Here is a 17417-nt window from a genome sequence, read left to right as displayed (position 1 = left end):
AATGCCTGCAAAAAGGCAGTATTACTGTGACAATGAAAGCCAGACAAAAGAAAACAAAGAAATTACTACTCTTACTTATTTTTCACATTCCTCTGGATGGAAAGTAATTCCATTCTTCATTGAAACTTTCTTTAAGGAAGTTAGTTCATGGACCAGAAGGTGGGTTATTTATCATTTCCTTAATTGACACTTTGGACACCTTAAAACTTACCTGTATTTATTTAGAGTTCTAAAAGGTTCTGCAGAGGATACCAAGTCCTCAAGATTTTTAGCACTTTGAGCCTTTCACATATATATTATTAGTAAATATGATTTTGATTAGACATTTTTTCCTTCCTTTATGCTTTGCTTATTGTGACTATCTTAATTCTTGTCTTATAGTTCACTTAATTGTCTAAATGTGAATAAAGGGAAAGAAAAATAAGTGTTCTAGCTTTTGTTTATCTAGAAATTATTTTGAAATCACTGAGCTTAAGAAAATACAGGAGATAAAAAAAGACAATGAATGCTTAAATAAAAAATTATTATAGTGCGATTTACATTGCCATTAATCACCCTCAAAGTATCTCACTTCAAATACACTTTTTGCTTATTCTTTTTGGTACTGGGAATTGAACTCTGGTCCTTGCACTTGCAAGGCAGGTGGCGGAACCACTGAGCTAAATCCTTGGCCCCTTTCTGATTATTCTTGCCACTTTCTACAGCACTTCTGGAAGTCCTGTTTTGTGAGTGTCTTTGAGAGGTAATGATAAAAAATGTGAATGCTGCCAATGTGCACCACGCAAATGGCAGGCTCAGAAAAACATTATACTGTGTCTTCATCCAACTTACAGAATCTGGTACCATGTGGCTTCTGGCTTTTGCCCAAGGTCAAATGACCATGAAAGGTTGATTCAGAACATCGAGTCAGACATGACGATGCAAATAAAGACATGAACTCTTATAGAAAGTGGAAAGAATGATGAGATAAGTGTGTTCAAAGTGAGGGTAGTATTTTGATGGAGATTAATGACAGTATGTATTTTAAACATTTAAAACTTTGTATTTTAGATCACTCATACTTTCATCATACTGAAGCATAGTTTCAGTTGATTGAAGAAATAAAAAGTGCTACCTAGAGGGAAATGGTAATTTTATAAAAATATGCATTCTTTGAAAATTAATGTAGAATATATTCATATTTTGTTATGGTAAGAGCTGTATTTTCATAATTTCTGGCTTGATTTAATATCACTGTGAGCTGTGCAAGTACATCAGTCATTGCCCTACTCCTAAAATATAAAGTCAACATTATTATTTTCCAGAACTCAAGTAACTTCATGAATACTACAAATTTCCAGACTCTTCGGCCTTTGCCATCCATTCAGATATTGATGGATAAAATTAATCTGGAATATTCTGTCCCGATGTATGCTGAACATTTGGTGCATATGGTCAGCAGCCTTAGTCAGCCTTCTGATAATCTGCTTCATTATTGCTATGTACACTGTTATCTTAAGGTATGAAAGGTTCATTTTCTTATTTCCTAATGTCTTTCACTTTGAGAGTATCAGATTTTTCTTTCAGTTGTAATTTCATAGAATTAGTACTCCATGTTAAGATTTAAATAAGATATAAGATAGATTTAATCATTATTGCAATATAATTAAAGCGAGATAAAAATGTATTCATTCAAAACTTTTTTCTTTTTCTTTTTTTTTTTTTTGGTACCAGGGATCGAACTCAGGTCCTTGTGCTTGCGAGGCAGGCTGCAGAACCACTGAGCTAGACCCCCAGTCTACAGTATTTTTCTTCATTGTTGAATCAGTAGCTTGATGTTTGTAAATTAATGATAATTATAAGTTTTGAAGATTGTATGTATCATTAATGATGATTAATGAAAGAAAATTTAGTCTAATATGGGTGCTTTAAAGACATTCTTTGAAGGAAAATTTATCTGAGGTATAATGTTTCATAAAGTGGGTTTAACATATTTTTAGTCACTTCTTTTTAGTTGAACTTATGTCAATATCTTGATACTGAGAGAAAAATCTTTATTATTTTATCTATAGTTAGTAAACTGAGTTATTAGAAGTTTTGCCAGCTCCAGTTTTAAAAAAATGTAATACATCCCAGTGTGGGGTACACACATGTTGAGTAATCACTGTTTTTTAAAGCAAATAATAGATGTATAGTCTAAGAAAAAAACATCACATACTTAATCAAATTCTGTTATCAACAACATGAAATTCTAAAATGTCAAATTCAGGAATAAATTCTACAAAAAAGAACCTACTCAATTTTATATAAAGTAAGGACTCCCTAAATAGAACCCCTGACTCCTGTTTCATGGGTTATAGCTTAGTGTTTTAAAGTTCTTCCATATTTATATATTTTTAAAGTAGAGATCAATTTAAAGATAATAGTTTTAGATTACCTACAGATTAATTTTGAGATGTTAAAATTAGCTAAAATTTTTGAGATGTTAAAACCACATAAAATGGAAGAACGTATTTGCTAGATGTCCTGTTAAAGCCCTTTTTCAAGAGGATTGGAAGAGAAATATATCACATTGCAAAGTGATGTGGAGACAGAGAAGTACAATTTTTGGGGAACCATTAACATGATGATCTGCCTCAATGTTTCATGTTATATGGAGGGTAGCAGAAGATATTTTTCAAAGTTTGATACATAGAGAATATTTTATACTTGTCACAGAAGTGTATGATATTTTAAAGTATTGATATAATTTCTATCAGATTAATATGTGCATTTAAAAAAAGTAGTTCTAATTTTAGGTAGTTTACTAATTAAGTTATTCTGCTTATATGGGATTTATCCATTTTCAACGTTTTCTTTCTGTATTGAAGACATTCAACATTAATGATAAAGAATGTGTCCTCTCATCTTCAAGGAAAATGCTCTCAAAGTCTTTGGTTACCAATATATTTACCGTTCATACTGACCAGGAGTTACTAACCCTAACCCTAACCCTAATGTAGGAAAATCATTGGCATTAAGAATATTGAATATTAAAATAAAACCTTGAGTCCTGGTTGTTTTTTGAATATTTCTTTTTATTTTTGTGGTGTAATATATTTTAATATTTTCAGGATTTGTTAAACGTTTTCATTAATATGACTCCTGAACTGACTCAAAATTCTAATTTGTTGTAAAGTTTATAGCAGTTTCTATTTCTTAAGATGATTTCAACAACTTGAAGAATTTTCTAAATTTCATTTGTATTGTTACAGTGTTTTAACAATACAGTAGAGGATTTGTGTGTGTGTTTTGTGTTTGACATTTTTAGTAATCTTTAATTACATACTTAAATGCTTGAGTTCTGTGTATACTGGTGTTAGCTGTGTGATGGAATGATTTGTCATTCTCAGTTTACAAAATGAAATTTATCAATTGGGAGGATTGGCATGGATATAACATAGAAAATATGAATATGAAATTTTACTTTTAATTGATAGTAAAACTGTACAGATTTATTACAGCATATTTTATGATATGTGTTATTATGGAATTACTTAAGCTAATGGACATGTACATTACCTTATATACTTTTTTCTTCTTTGAGAACATTTAACATCTCACTCATTTTGAAAATCCAGTATATTCTTATTTACTACAGTACTTATGCAGCTGTCTCTCTTGAACTTACTTTTCCTGACTGAAATTTTGTATCCTTTCACTAGTATTTTCTCAGCCCCTTCTGCTCAGAGACAAAACCTGCCTATGCCTTATCAGGGCCTCTTTGTTTATTTGGCAAACTCATCCTTTGAATATGTATGTCATTGAGTAGCTTAAACATCGCAAGGCATTTGATATTTGAAACACATGTAGAAAATAACATATGAATGTACTCAATAAATTGTGAAAGAGTATATAGCTTTAAGGCTTCTTTATTCATAAGGATCAGATATAAGATGTTTCTGAGACATTAAGGTTGTAGTATCAAAATCCCTTGGATTCAGTAATTTTTTATCTCAGATCCCTAGGATTTCGAAGAACTGGAACTTTTCTACACATCTATTTGTGCTATAAATTGGTATAATAATTTTGCAATGTTCTTTATCAGGTCCAATAAATTCATAAGCACATCTGTCTTAATACTCCCTTATCCCAATTTTCAGCATATACCCAGTGGGTGAGAAAAGCAAATTTTGTTTAAAAGATGAGAGCATAAATATTTTTACATTTTGTGGGACAATAAAAGAATTGAAGATTGTGTAGGTATTTAGAAAAAGAGGCAAAACAGTTTCCATAATTTCTGAATTGACAACTTTCAAAATGTTACTAATTAAAATTTTTTATAATAAAATTTTATTAAAGTGAATAGAATTCTTTTTCTTGGGATAACATTTTACATAATTGAGAGTCCAGTGGAGTATTTGCACCCATCATTACATTGATTATAAATGTTTATATATGAAAATTATATGCTGTACAAACATAGGCAGTGTGTGCGATTTGGTCTCAGCTGTAACTTGCTTTTGCTGTTTTCTTCTGAGAGCTTAATTGCTTAGGAATTAAGTTCACTAAGAAGGTAAAAGACTTGTACAATGAGAACTACAAAACATTGTTGAAAGAAAGATATAAGTAAAAGGAAACATATCCCATGTTCATGGATTGGAAGATAATATTAAAATGTGATGATTAAGCTTAATTTTGTCAGCTTGAATGGTGTGGGGAGCACCCAGGGGACTGGTGGAACACATTTCTGTGTGTGTCTGGATGGGTCATGGGTCATTACTTTAGTCATATCTGTTCCTCTCCCCCTTCATCTCTGGCACTATTCCGCTGCTGTACTTCCCTTCTATCATGAACTAAGCAGCTTTGTTTCCCCGTGATATTTCTGTCTTGGAGCCAGCTGGACATAGAGTGAGTTCTTTTAAAATGGGTGCCAAATTAGACCTCTTTTTCTTTAAGTTGTGGGTGTTGAGCATTGTATCCAGAAATGGGATAGCTAATACAATGCAATTCCTTAAAAAAATAATTTTTTTTAAGAAATAGGAAAGCACATTCTAAAATCCATATGTAATCTTGAGAGACTCCAATAGCCAAAACAGTCTTGAAAAGAACAATGCTGGAGAATTTACACTTCTTGATTTCAAAACTTACTACAAAGCTATAGTAATTGTAATGGTTTATAACTAGATTCCCCCCCCCCAGGCCTTATGTCCTTATAAGTGGAGATTTTGGGAGGAGATTGGATCATGGGAGTGTGATACTTATCACTGGATTAGTCCACTGGTGAGTTTATTGTTAAATGTGGTTTTAGGTGGTAAAGTCTGGTCAGAGTATCTGGGTCACTGGAGATGTGGTCTGTCAGGGTGTATTTCCCTTCCTCCTTTGATCTCTGTCTGCTTCCTGTCTGCCAGTCCATGGAATTTTTCCTCTGATGTGCCTCTCTGTCATGCCACCCTTAGAGTCAGTTGACTATGGACTGAAACCTCTACAAACTGTGAGCCAAAATAAACTTTTCCTTCTTGATGAAATTGTGAATGTTGGGTATTGTGTTGCAGCAATGAGAAATATAACTAGGACAGTAATAAAAACAGTTTGATACAGGCATAAAAATGGACATATTTACCAATGGAATAGGGTAGAGAGGCCAGAAATAAACGTTCATATATAGCCAAATGAGTTTCGACAGGCATGGCAAGACTACTCAGTGGGAAAGGATACTCTTTTTAACAGTTAGTACTAGGAAGCTGAATGTCAATATGCAAAAAAATGAAGGTGGGCCTTACCTAACACCACACACAAAAATTAATTCAAAGTGATTCAGAGACCTAAATGAATATTTTCAAAAATATTTTGTTCCTTTTTATGATGAAATTATAACATTCCATTTATGGTTATACTACACTTTATTTTCCCATTTATCACTTCACGAATATTTAGGTTGCTTTTACTACTTGGTTATTATGAATAATATGGCTATGAACATTCATGTCAGGTTTTATGTCTCTTACCCAAGAGTAGCCAAACTTTCTTCCAGAGGATTTCCCTGTTTTGTTGTCTAATCAGTGAGTAAATAAAGATTTCTGTAGTCTCACATCCACACACTTGCTGTTGTCTGTCTTTTTAATTTTAGACATCTTAGCAAGTATAAAGGGGCATCTTGTAGTTTTGAGTTGTATTTCTAGACTGAGTAAGGGTGCTGAGCATTTTATTTTTCACATTCATTGCACGTTGGCCATATCCATATCTGCTGTGGAGAAATATATATATTCACATCTTTTGCTCATTTTAAAATTGGGTTATTTTTATTTTTATTTTTATTTTTATTTATTTTTATTTTTGGCACCGGGGATTGAACTTGGGTCCTTGCACTTTCAAGGCAGGTCACCGAACCGCTGAGCTAAATCCCCGGCCCTATTTTTATTGTTGACTTGCAAGTATTTTTATATTTTGAAGGATTTTACATCCTTAACAATGTAAGCAACAGCCTGATTGTATTCATATTTTTGGAATTCTAGGTGATGGCAAAGTCACCATATTTATAGTTTAACTGGCTTAAGTTGCTGAGGAAAAAAAATAAAGAGAAAATCATTCTTAATTTCCCCCTTCTGAGAAAAATGTGTCGGATTTCATTCAGATTTTCTTTTGTTTCTGTAATTACAAGAACTACATTGAGAGGAGTTTCTATTAGGCTCTAGGCTACTCAGTCAAGATATTCACTGATGAAAGGAGAGCAAAGTAATTTTATTCACAGTTGGAGAAGTGATGGTGAGAAAGATTGCTTTTATTTAACAATAAGTGGAGCACCAACCTTCTTTTTTAGGAGAGGGGAAGGAGGAATTTGAGGGAAGAAGGAGAGTTAGGTGAAATTGAGCCAACTAATGAGTTAAATGAAGTGAAGCATCATATTGCTGCTGCAGTGATATATAATTTTGAAGACATCTTTAATCCCTTTTTACTTCATTTTTCTTATAAATGAGATGATTGAATCAAATTTTTAAGCTGTTTTAGCTTTAAAAACCTGTGGTCTGTTCTGGTTCTGTTACTCCTAAATGCTTTTGCTTTAGAATATGTTTATTATGCTGTATTATTGTGCAGTTGTAGTCTTCAGTTTTTTTTCAATATATTGATTACAAAGCAATTTTTTACATGAAAGCAATGATTATTTGTTCCTTTAGGGAATAATTATACAATGTGGCTACAATGACAACATGAAAATGATTTCTTTTATATCACAGTTACTTTGTTTTTATTGGCATTCATGGTTAACGTGTACTTTTTATATTTTTATGTTTAAATTTGTAAATCTTAATTTATCATCCTAATTTTTGTTAATAACATTTATAGATGTTTTAGGATGTTTTAAAATCTCAATATTTCTTCTCCTTGAGTTGTTAGATCAAGAACATTTGTCATAAAATATTGCTGATTATTTTTATCTTTTGCCAATTTTTTATTCAGTAGCATTATGTTTAATTTTCATTTAATGTGTTATTTATGTCATCTTATCAAATGTATGTTTAGTTCAGCTAAAATTTACATTGGTATTTACACTTATATTGCTTTATACATTTTTACTGCTTCAGACTATTGGTTTTCAGCTTTCAACACACTCTTACATTTCTAAATATGTGTACTACCCTTCATAAAAATTACTTCATTTCATACTGTGCTGGTTTTCCTTTTTTTCAGATTATATATTTATAACGTTGGTGAAATAGTGTTGACAGGCCGATACGATATATAAATATTGTAAATCTGTATATCTGATTGCTATGATTTAGGAGAGAGTTGAATATTTATACTGATACAGTTATTTTTGATAGGGTAGATAGGAAGTACAATGTGATATATTAAATATAATTTGGCAGTATATAGAAGGTAATATGTCTAATAGATCCTCTTTGTTTATAATATTTACCTGCTTGAATGTTTCCTTAGCATATGTAAGAAACATGTAAATATAATACAGTATTTTAAAAGATAATGCAATTAATTACGTAGTTTTCCTGAAGTCCTTTGCAATTCTTCAGATAACCAGCAGGGGATCTCCTCTGCACCCTGTTCCATTAGAGTACTGCTAATTAGAGTGTCTGATTATACTTTTGGGGCATTTTTAACAGAACATTAGAAAGTAGCTTTGAGAGTTCTCAGTTGAACATAGATAATATGATGTGATAAAATGTATCTTTTTTTGGAGGCTAGATATTTTTTGATAATTGTTTATATTATGTAATTGTAAATTTTAAAATTGTTTAAATACTTGACCATTATGAGAAAATGTGAAATGCCAGAATTATACAGTGCCCAACACATTTCTTTGCATACACTGTTGGTCAGAATAGATCTTTAGAAAGAACAAATGTGTAATACATTAATTTTTAAGTTATGATTTTAAGTAATCATTTTGATATTCAAAACATAGCCTTTTCTTTTTCTTCTCAGTTTTGTACTTGCCCATTTGTTAATAGCAGAACATAAAGAAATTAATACTATAGTTACAACATTTTAATTTTTCATGACTAATTGCATAAATATGTCCTTTGAAATGCAGTTTTCTTTGAAAATGTAATTCTTAATGCTCAGAACACTGTTTCATTCATTAAAAACTGGTTTTAAAAGAAAGTATTTAACATTATCAGTTGACAGATATTAGGGGCATACTAGGATTTTGAAACCATTTGGATTTAGCTTAATCTAAATATTATAAGTGAATTTGTGTTATATGCTAGTAATTGAACCCAGAGCCTCCTGCAGAGTCAGTTGCTCTGCCACTGAGGAACATTCACCCTCAGTTCTCTTTTTAAGAAATTGATCATTGTTTTATGATCATTGAATAAATATACTGTACCTGAAGATTTTTTAATAGAGTTTATCGTTAACATTAATCCTTGAGATTGGGTTGATAGCTGTGAAATCAGTGGAATATAAAACTGGGAATTTAAAAATAAATTGGAAAGCAGTGGTACTGTTTTGTGTTCCTGTGTGTCAGTCTTTTTAGTATGACATGGTCATCTTTTATTATATTGGAAATAATCAGAACAGAAATGACATTAGTTCTCTGTGATGTTTGATGTAAAATATACTGTTAAAATGTTTCTTTCTGTTTAGATAATCACAATGTCCTGTAAAAGTAGGGATTGCTTATACAATATTTTAGTGTGAGTTGCTTATTTTAAGGGTAAACATAGGAAGAGTAATTAAACCATGTACAAAATTTCCTAGAGTATAAAACCTCAACTTTACAATTATTTTCACGAGAGAAAAGAGAAAGTAACCATAGGATATTTTTGGATATCCATTTTGTGTGTGAATAATGAATGTTGAAGGCAACGTACATTTTTAAGATTGTTCTTATAGTTCTTGTACTTTTAGTTAGATTTTATTGAATTTATAATTTACAGTGGGGATAATGCAGTTAGCTGGGTATACTTTTGGAAAATATATAAATTTCAGCAGGTAAAAATACTACTGTTACATGAAATAAAATATTAAACTTAAAAATGTCAAAAGCAATGATCTTTCACGGATATGAAAAAATGCTATATATTTCGATCTCTTATTTTTGAAGAAAAGAAAATGTTGATTGTTTGGCAAGTAGAAAAATACATTGGAACATATTGTGCAGCTGTTGTACAGTGAGTTGAAACTTACGTATTTCATCCTGTGCTTATTAAAACTTTCTGAACATTTGGATCTTTTCTTTTTGTTTCAGATATTTGGTTTCCAGGCAGGACTGACATCTTTGGATTGTAATGGATCTTACTGCTTACCTGTGCCAATTATTCCCTCCTTTAGCACTGCTGTTTATGGTAAATTACTAAAACTCCCCACCTGCTGGTAAGTATTACATGTTAAAATGTATTTATGTTACTTTTCGTTACATAATTTAAAAAGGGGATAAAATCAAGTATATCTGTCCTATGCCCATATATTAGTTTTGTGTAAAGCTTTAGAAAAACCTCTGAAGTTATAATGTCTTTTATGGAAACTATAAAAACCTTTTAAATGAAATGTATTAGTTCACAGTATTTTTGTGGTTATAATAACTCTTGGGGGAATAACTGGTAATCTTTGCTGGAGATATAGAGTAAAATGTTGCTTCAGAGTGTAATTTGGAATAAGAGCAAGTGCCTTTTTCTTCGAGAGAAAATATAAAGAAAGGTTTTAATTAATACTTAAGGCCAACACTTGTCTATTAAATAATTTTACATATTCATAATCCCTGAGTAATTTGTACCTTTACATAAAGTTTGGCTGTCTCTGATATGTTCAGTAGCTACGTATTGGAAGAAATTGATATTTAGTTATTCATTTTCATTTAGGATTGAGTTGCCTCATTTGGAGAACATATTTCCTTAAACTTTGCTTTTCTTTCTATAAATTTCTATCTTTACTTGCTTTTAGTTAAAATCATGTGTTTTTAGTTAAAGCAATACTTTTAGTATATTAAAAGTAATTAACTTTATGAAATAATATGTAAATATCTGAAATTATTTTCTGCTGAAATACTTTTATATTTTAAAATTAAATCATTTTAATTATTTAGAATATATCTTTACTTTTTCATCCTGGTTAGTAACCTTTTTTTTTCAGAATATTATTTCCATTCGCTTTTTAGTGTGGCACAACTTTTAGAAAAAATAGATATTAATTTATTTAAAATACTTCAGTTATTTTAATGCTGTATAACTTTTAAAATGAAGTTAGTAACAAGAGTAGATACATTTTCAAGGAGATTTACTTATTTAGCCAGAAAACTTAAAATAAAAATACAAGTTGTAATAAAGGCTTGGAATAAATTATTGGATAAAATGAAGACATTAAAGGTCATTATTCATAATTCTCTTGATAAAGTTTATTTTTCTTTTTTCACCAGTATTTCTCATATGTCATTTATTAGGCTATTTAGATATGAGTTTAACTTTTTATTTGTGTGTATGTAGCATATTGACTACATTCATGTCAAATTTGATATTCTAATTTATAAGAAATACTATGGGATTAATCACAGTTGATATATCAGTATCAATTTACTAAGTGTCTCTAAAAATGGTCATCTCAATTATATGCTGATCTCCTGATTATTTACAAGTCTAAAATAATTTTAATAGTGCTGTTTTTTTGGAAAAATTCTATCTTCCTCAAAATGTCCAACATAATAAAATGAACTGTTCACTTTGTATCAAAAGAATTAAATATTTAAATACATGGGGTTTATTTTAAGGATATGTAGGGTTTACTGGAAATATTGTCATATGTGATCTAAAACATGTCTGCAAACACCTTAAAGAACAGTACAGGGTCAGGAATTTAGCTCAGTGGTTCAGGCACCTGCCTCGCAAGCGCAAGGACAGGAGTTCCATCCCTGATGCCGCCCCCTCAAAGAACATGCAACAACTAAATACAAAAGACAAAATGCTAATACTTACTTGGATGTGTTTTTGTTTTTTTTCTAGGTAAGGTCACTTGTACATAATTCCATTGAAATTTTCTCTGTGCTTTATAAAAGTATAATGCTTTGTTTCTTTAAATTATTTTTCTTAATAAATAGAAAATGTTATCTTCAGTAGTTTTTAGCAACTCTTAATTTGAAAAGAAATATAAAATTCAATAAGTTGAGCTATTGCTAAGTGCATTTTGAAGTCAATGAAACACCAGAGAAATTACTTATGTAGTACTTTAGTTAAGTCAAAATCAGCATGAAGACCAAGAGTTTTATTTAACACTCAGGGACGATTATTTTAGTAGAACATCTAGATTATGTCATTTAATGTCAACTCTTTTCCTACCCATAGTTTTCTCTTTCCTAAATTATACAAGATATTCCACTTGGATTCTAAAAGTTCATATTACAGACTTTTTAAAAGTACACATATAATTCTGTGTAAATTTTTCATTTAATAATAGAAATAATGTTTTTCCTGTAACTCACAGCTTTTTTTTTTTCTTTTGATACCAGGGATTGAACTCATGAGCTTAGAGTTCCAAGGCATTCGTGTTACTTCTGAGCTAAATCCACAGCCCCAGCCCACAGCTTTGATACAGTGACATTGATAGCCCATTGTAAAAGTATTTAGTACGTTTGGAATTATTAGTGAAAATTCAAACCTTATGTAAATGAGCAAAATAGTTTATGCAATGGGTGATCAAAAATATGTTTAAATTTATAAGGTTTTATTATAATAAAAGACACATTGCCATTATTTCCCTCAAAGTATCTCCCCTCATTTTGAACACACTTACCCATTGATTTTGCTATATTCTGAACCAATTCTGGAACTCCTCTTTCATAATGGTCTTTAGGAGGTAGGGCAAAAAAATGGTGAATGCTGCCACCACATGCTGTCCAACTGGAAAGTAGGCTAATAAAACATTATGGTGTGTCCTCATCCACCTTTTCCCCAGGTATGGCACCAAGTGACTTTTGGCTTTTCCCCAAAGTCAAAATGACCATGAAAGGTAGAAGTGTTTATTTGATTCAAGACATAAAGGTAGCCATGACAGGACAGTTAAAGACATGGAAAAGAACTCCTTTAGAAATGGCAAGAATGCTGGGATAAGTGTGTTTGAAGTGAGGGAGAGTATTTTGAGGGGAATTAATGGCAATGTATCTTATACTCTAATTTTAAAAAAATTAAACACTGCATATTTTTATCACACCTTATACTTTTCATTTATAATTATTTCTAAACTGAACTGCTAATTATGTATGACGTTTCAGTTAGAATGTTTAGTATAATCAGGTTTGGTAATAGTTTTTGAAAATGTGTGGTTTAAAAACATAACATTGAAAATTTCTCATTTAAAAAATTTTTTCAATATATTTGAGCTTCAACAAGCAAACGCTTAAGCAGTTAGAATTTATTTTCCCATTTTTTGTGGCTATATTGTATTTTTCATTGTATACTGCCTAGTTTTGAAACGTAAACATCTCAAAAAAAATTTTTTTTGTATACTAGCTCATGTTAGGTTGAAATTTCATTCTGTTGGTCTCTTAGAAAAAGATTGAAGAGTGTTTAGGGTATAGTAGAAAAGGCACAGTGACCAGTAATGACAGAAATTTTGTGCAATAATTCAAATATGGATTAACTTCTTTTAAAAATAGGAGATTATTTACAGATTTAGTTTATGTGCAGTAAAATATTATAGCTTTGTGCCACTAGCAGGTTTAAGCCTTAGTGTCCCCTGTGAATTTTATTTTCAGAATTTTTAAAGTGATGATGGTTTTGGGTGTTAGTTATTGGATTTAACTTAAAACTAAAATGGAGCAAGAATACTAAATTTTCAAGTTTATTTTAAAAAATTTCAGTTGAAGTAATGCTTATAGAAAAGTGTATTTATTATGAGTATATGTGTTCAGGTTCTTTTTTTTTTTTTTTTTAACTGAACTGAATTGAATTGTGAATAGCACACCGATGAAAAAACAGAATATTACCAGTGTCAAAACCTCTTGCCCTTCTCCCTCATGTGAGGTTAATCACTCTGTTGATAACATAGATTAGTGTGATCGTTCTTGTACTTAATATAACTGGAATCATATGACATATATTCCCTTTGACTAGTTTTGGTCACTCAGATTAATGTGTATGAGATTTATCCAAACTGTGGAATGTAGTTTTTTGATTATTTACTTGTTGCATTGGTTCCATTACATGAACATTGATAACTTACATACTTGATCTAGAATTTCAGTTTAAAAGTTAAGTTCTAAAGTTTGTGTGAATTTCTTTATTGTTCCAATATTACTTTCCTCCTTAAGAAGCTTCAGTTCTATTAGGTTATTCTATTAGTAATACCACAGTTTGATAGGGGTCACAAATCTGAAATTGAATACTTTTAATGCTTCTCATGATAGATCTTATTCTCTTTTTCCAAGCTTCTTTGTATTCGTCTGTCTGCTTTTGTGATTAACATTCTCTTAAAACTGAATGTTTTCAAAACTACTAATACTGAACTGGTATGTTAATTACCTCCACCCAAGTGGCACTAGGTTAAATTTCGGCATTGTTTATTCTGGCATTTAGTATATGCTTTCAAAGAATATTTTGAAGTGAAAAAAAATTTGCATCATCTGTTACAGCTTTCTCATTTCAAAGATGAGAAACTGAGTCCTGGAGAGGTCAAATTTCTTGTCTAGTAAGTATATCAGTGCTTCAGTTTGATACTTTCTTGAGTCAAGGTGTTTCAACTGTACCATATTGCTTTAAAATTATTTTTATTATTAGGGTAAAGCATATGTAACAAAGTTGACCATTTTAAGTGTAAAATTTAGTGGCATTATAAGTATATTCACATTGTTGTACATTACAACTACTGTTCATCTGTAGAACTTTTATATCTGTATCATTAAAAAACTAGTTCTGCATTACCTCTTCCCCCAGCTCCACTACTATTCTTTTTTTCCCTCTCTAAATTTGACCATTCTAGACCTCTCTATAGGTAAAATCATCATCAGTTCATATTTGTCTTTCATATGTAGCTCATATCACTTAGTGTATCCAGCTCATCCATGTTGTGAGCATGTATCAGAATTATATTACTTAAGTATTTATTCATTCAGTAATTCTTTTGTGAGGCTAAATTTTATGTGTGTCCTATGATTTTGTTTATGGACCTATCTATCAATGGGGCACTTGGAATCCTCCAGCCTTTTGGTAGTAGGAGTTGAACTTCTGAGAACACGTGTTCAACTGAATCTCTGCTTTCCTTCCTTTTGGATATATACCTAGAGGTAGAATTATTGACTTCCAGTTGGCTCTAGCAGTTTATATTCCCACTAGCAATACTCAAGGTTTGCATTTCATTACATCCTGGTCAACGCTTATTATTTTCACTTTCAGTAATAGCCATTCTAATGAGTATGAAGTGGTATCTGATTGTGATTTTAATTTTCATTTCCCCAATTAGTGATTGTGAGAATTTTTTTCATGAGTGCTTAATTCACCATTTCTGGCTTTGAGAAAATGTTCATTCTAGATTTAGATATTCTTTAAATGTTTTATAAGTTAGCTCCTTCTCAGATATATGATTTGCCATTGCTGTATTCTTTCCTATTCTTTTTTTGTTTGCTTGTTTTTTTTGGTACCGGGCATTGAACTCAGGTCCTTGTGCTTGCAAGGCAGGCCACCGAACCGCTGAGCTAAATCCCTGGCCTATTTTACTTCTAATGTTAAGTCTATCTTAATCTAACTCTAAGATCAGAAGCTGATCATATCTTACATCTTTTACATTTTGCTTAGAATAGTTATCTTTTAAATACAACATAGTTTTTTTCTTAACAGTATAGTTTGACCAGGTAAAAAGTGATGAAGTGCATATTTAGGGTATATGTACTTAAATTGTATAGAGAAGGAGATAGAAATAAATTTATTAGACTTCTTTGGGTTGTGCGCAAAATTATCTTTCCAGATGTCTTTGTTCTTTCCCTTTATATAATTGGTGTCATACAACAGACAAATTTTGTAATTTTCTAGAATACGGAGAGATCTAGAGATCTTTTCCTACTTAATTTTTTTTCTCTTTTTAAACATTTCAAGACTGTGTATCTGTTAAATACTTAGACTACGGTACTTCACATATAGATTTGAATTGTAGAATATAGACTAGTTTAGTGCTATGAAATGGAATGAAAACTAAATCAAGTGAACATTTGGCTCATATCTTGATCTTTCATAGTGCTATAACAAAATACCATAAACTGGGTGGTAGCTGATAACAGAAATTTGTGTTTCTCAGTTTTGGGGAGGAAATCATAAAGTTATTGGCTGATTGGTGAAAGCTTCCTTTCTAGTCCACCTGGTCATCTTTTCAATGTGTCCTTAGTTGATGGAAGTGAGGAACTAGCTCCCTTAGACTATTTTATGAGTACAGTTTTTTTGGGTTTTTTTTTGATTTTTTGAGACAGGGTCTCACTATGTAGTTCAGACTGCTCTGGAACTCACTGTGTAGCCCAGGCTGGTCTCAAACTCACAGCAATCCTCCTGCCTCAGCCACCCCAGTGCTGGGATTACAGGCGTGCACCACCATGCCCGGCTGTAAGAGTACTTTTTAAGACAATTTAAAAGCCGTGAGAACAGGATAGATAGGAAAAAATAGATTAAAAAATAATGGTCCTCTATTTCAATAAAAACTCTAGTAACTGTTTCTGCTATGATTATCTGCTTTTTCACATTATTCATTCAGGTCTGTTTTACTGATAAATGGGAAATGACCACTGAATGCTAAACACTCTGCAGGGTCCTGTCCAGAGGTACATCAATAAGCAATCCAGGCAAATTGCCTGACCTCATGACAGTAGAAAATGCATGTTCTTCTAATTGAGGGAATTTTAAGGAGAGAAAATTTCACATCTTGCAGACTGTCTTTTAAAATCTAGTTGAAAAATTATCCTTTTAGCTATGCTAGGTCTTGCCAGATGATGTTCAATTTCTGCTGGCATAATATTTTATTTTTTCTTAATGATTCATATTTGAAGTGAAAATTATTTTATTAGGACTGGAGGAAACAGTGATGAGTTGAAATACAAGGGTTTGCAGATAAATGAAAAAAATCTTTGGATAAATTAGTATATCATTGTTTTATTTTCCACTTTTTGGAAAACATTTTCCAGTTACTGATGAATTGATTTTTTTAAGGGTGTACTTGATAATTCTGGATTTAATGTAAACTCTTCTAAAAATTTGATTTTTCATAGTTATTTTTTTCATGTATTCTCAGTTAGGAATTACTGAGGCTCATCTTTTGACAGAGCTTTCAAATTGTATCAGTACTTTGTAATCATAATTTATGATGAATGTTTGTTTAGTATTACATTTTTACTTCGCATATGATTTGTATTTTAAAACTCATGGACAGAATTATTTTTCGTTTAGATAAGGGCTATATGAGAAATTTGTGGGGATGATTTTAATAATTCAAAATTAATATTACTAATGTATGTGCCAGGAGCCCCATTAATTGTGTTTCATGCATTATCCTATTTAAACTTCATAATATTTTCATGAATGAGATACACTTATAGCTATTGTGTATACAAACTGTATTACATATATGTAGTAAATTGTGAGGCTGAAATTTATTTCTGTCTGAATCAACACACAAGATTTGTAGTCCTTTCATCACTGATATACTGTAAACTGGTAATAAGTTTTAATTCTTAGGTATTCCGTAGGAGTAGCTTTGCTAACTTATTAAAAAAACCTTTATTTAGGTATGTTTTATGTAGCATACAATGCATCCATTTTAAGTATACTATTTTATGACTTATAGTAACTTACCATATACCATTTTAAGAAAATTTTGATTCCTCCAATAAGATTCTTCTTGTTCATTTATAGTGCTCATCTCCAATCTGAGGCAATCACAAATCTACTTTTTATTTCTATAAATTTGTTTATAATGTGTGGTTTTCTGTGCCTGGTTTATTTCTTTTAATATAATGATTTTTGTTTTTTTTCTTT

The 17417-nt window shown here is 30.9% G+C and overlaps 1 protein-coding gene across 4 annotated transcripts in view; it reads left to right on the top strand.

Annotated features, from left to right (window-relative positions):
* The window catches only part of Vps13b (vacuolar protein sorting 13 homolog B), a 675222-nt gene that overhangs the window by 80992 nt on the left and 576813 nt on the right, over positions 1-17417 (top strand). For all 4 annotated transcript variants that reach the window (XM_033759979.1, XM_010619560.3, XM_010619559.3 and 1 more), the window contains exons 15-16: positions 1305-1499; positions 9671-9795. In XM_033759979.1, the coding sequence (XP_033615870.1) occupies positions 1305-1499; positions 9671-9795 (320 nt within the window). The remainder of the gene's footprint in view (positions 1-1304; positions 1500-9670; positions 9796-17417) is intronic.

Source organism: Fukomys damarensis, unplaced genomic scaffold (genome assembly GCF_012274545.1).
Source record: "Fukomys damarensis isolate Sample0158 unplaced genomic scaffold, DMR_v1.0_HiC HiC_scaffold_5, whole genome shotgun sequence".
In the NCBI taxonomy this organism is placed as follows: Eukaryota; Metazoa; Chordata; class Mammalia; order Rodentia; family Bathyergidae; genus Fukomys; species Fukomys damarensis.
Note: the sequence above shows the minus strand (reverse complement) of the source record. Positions and strands in the feature narration are given on the sequence as shown.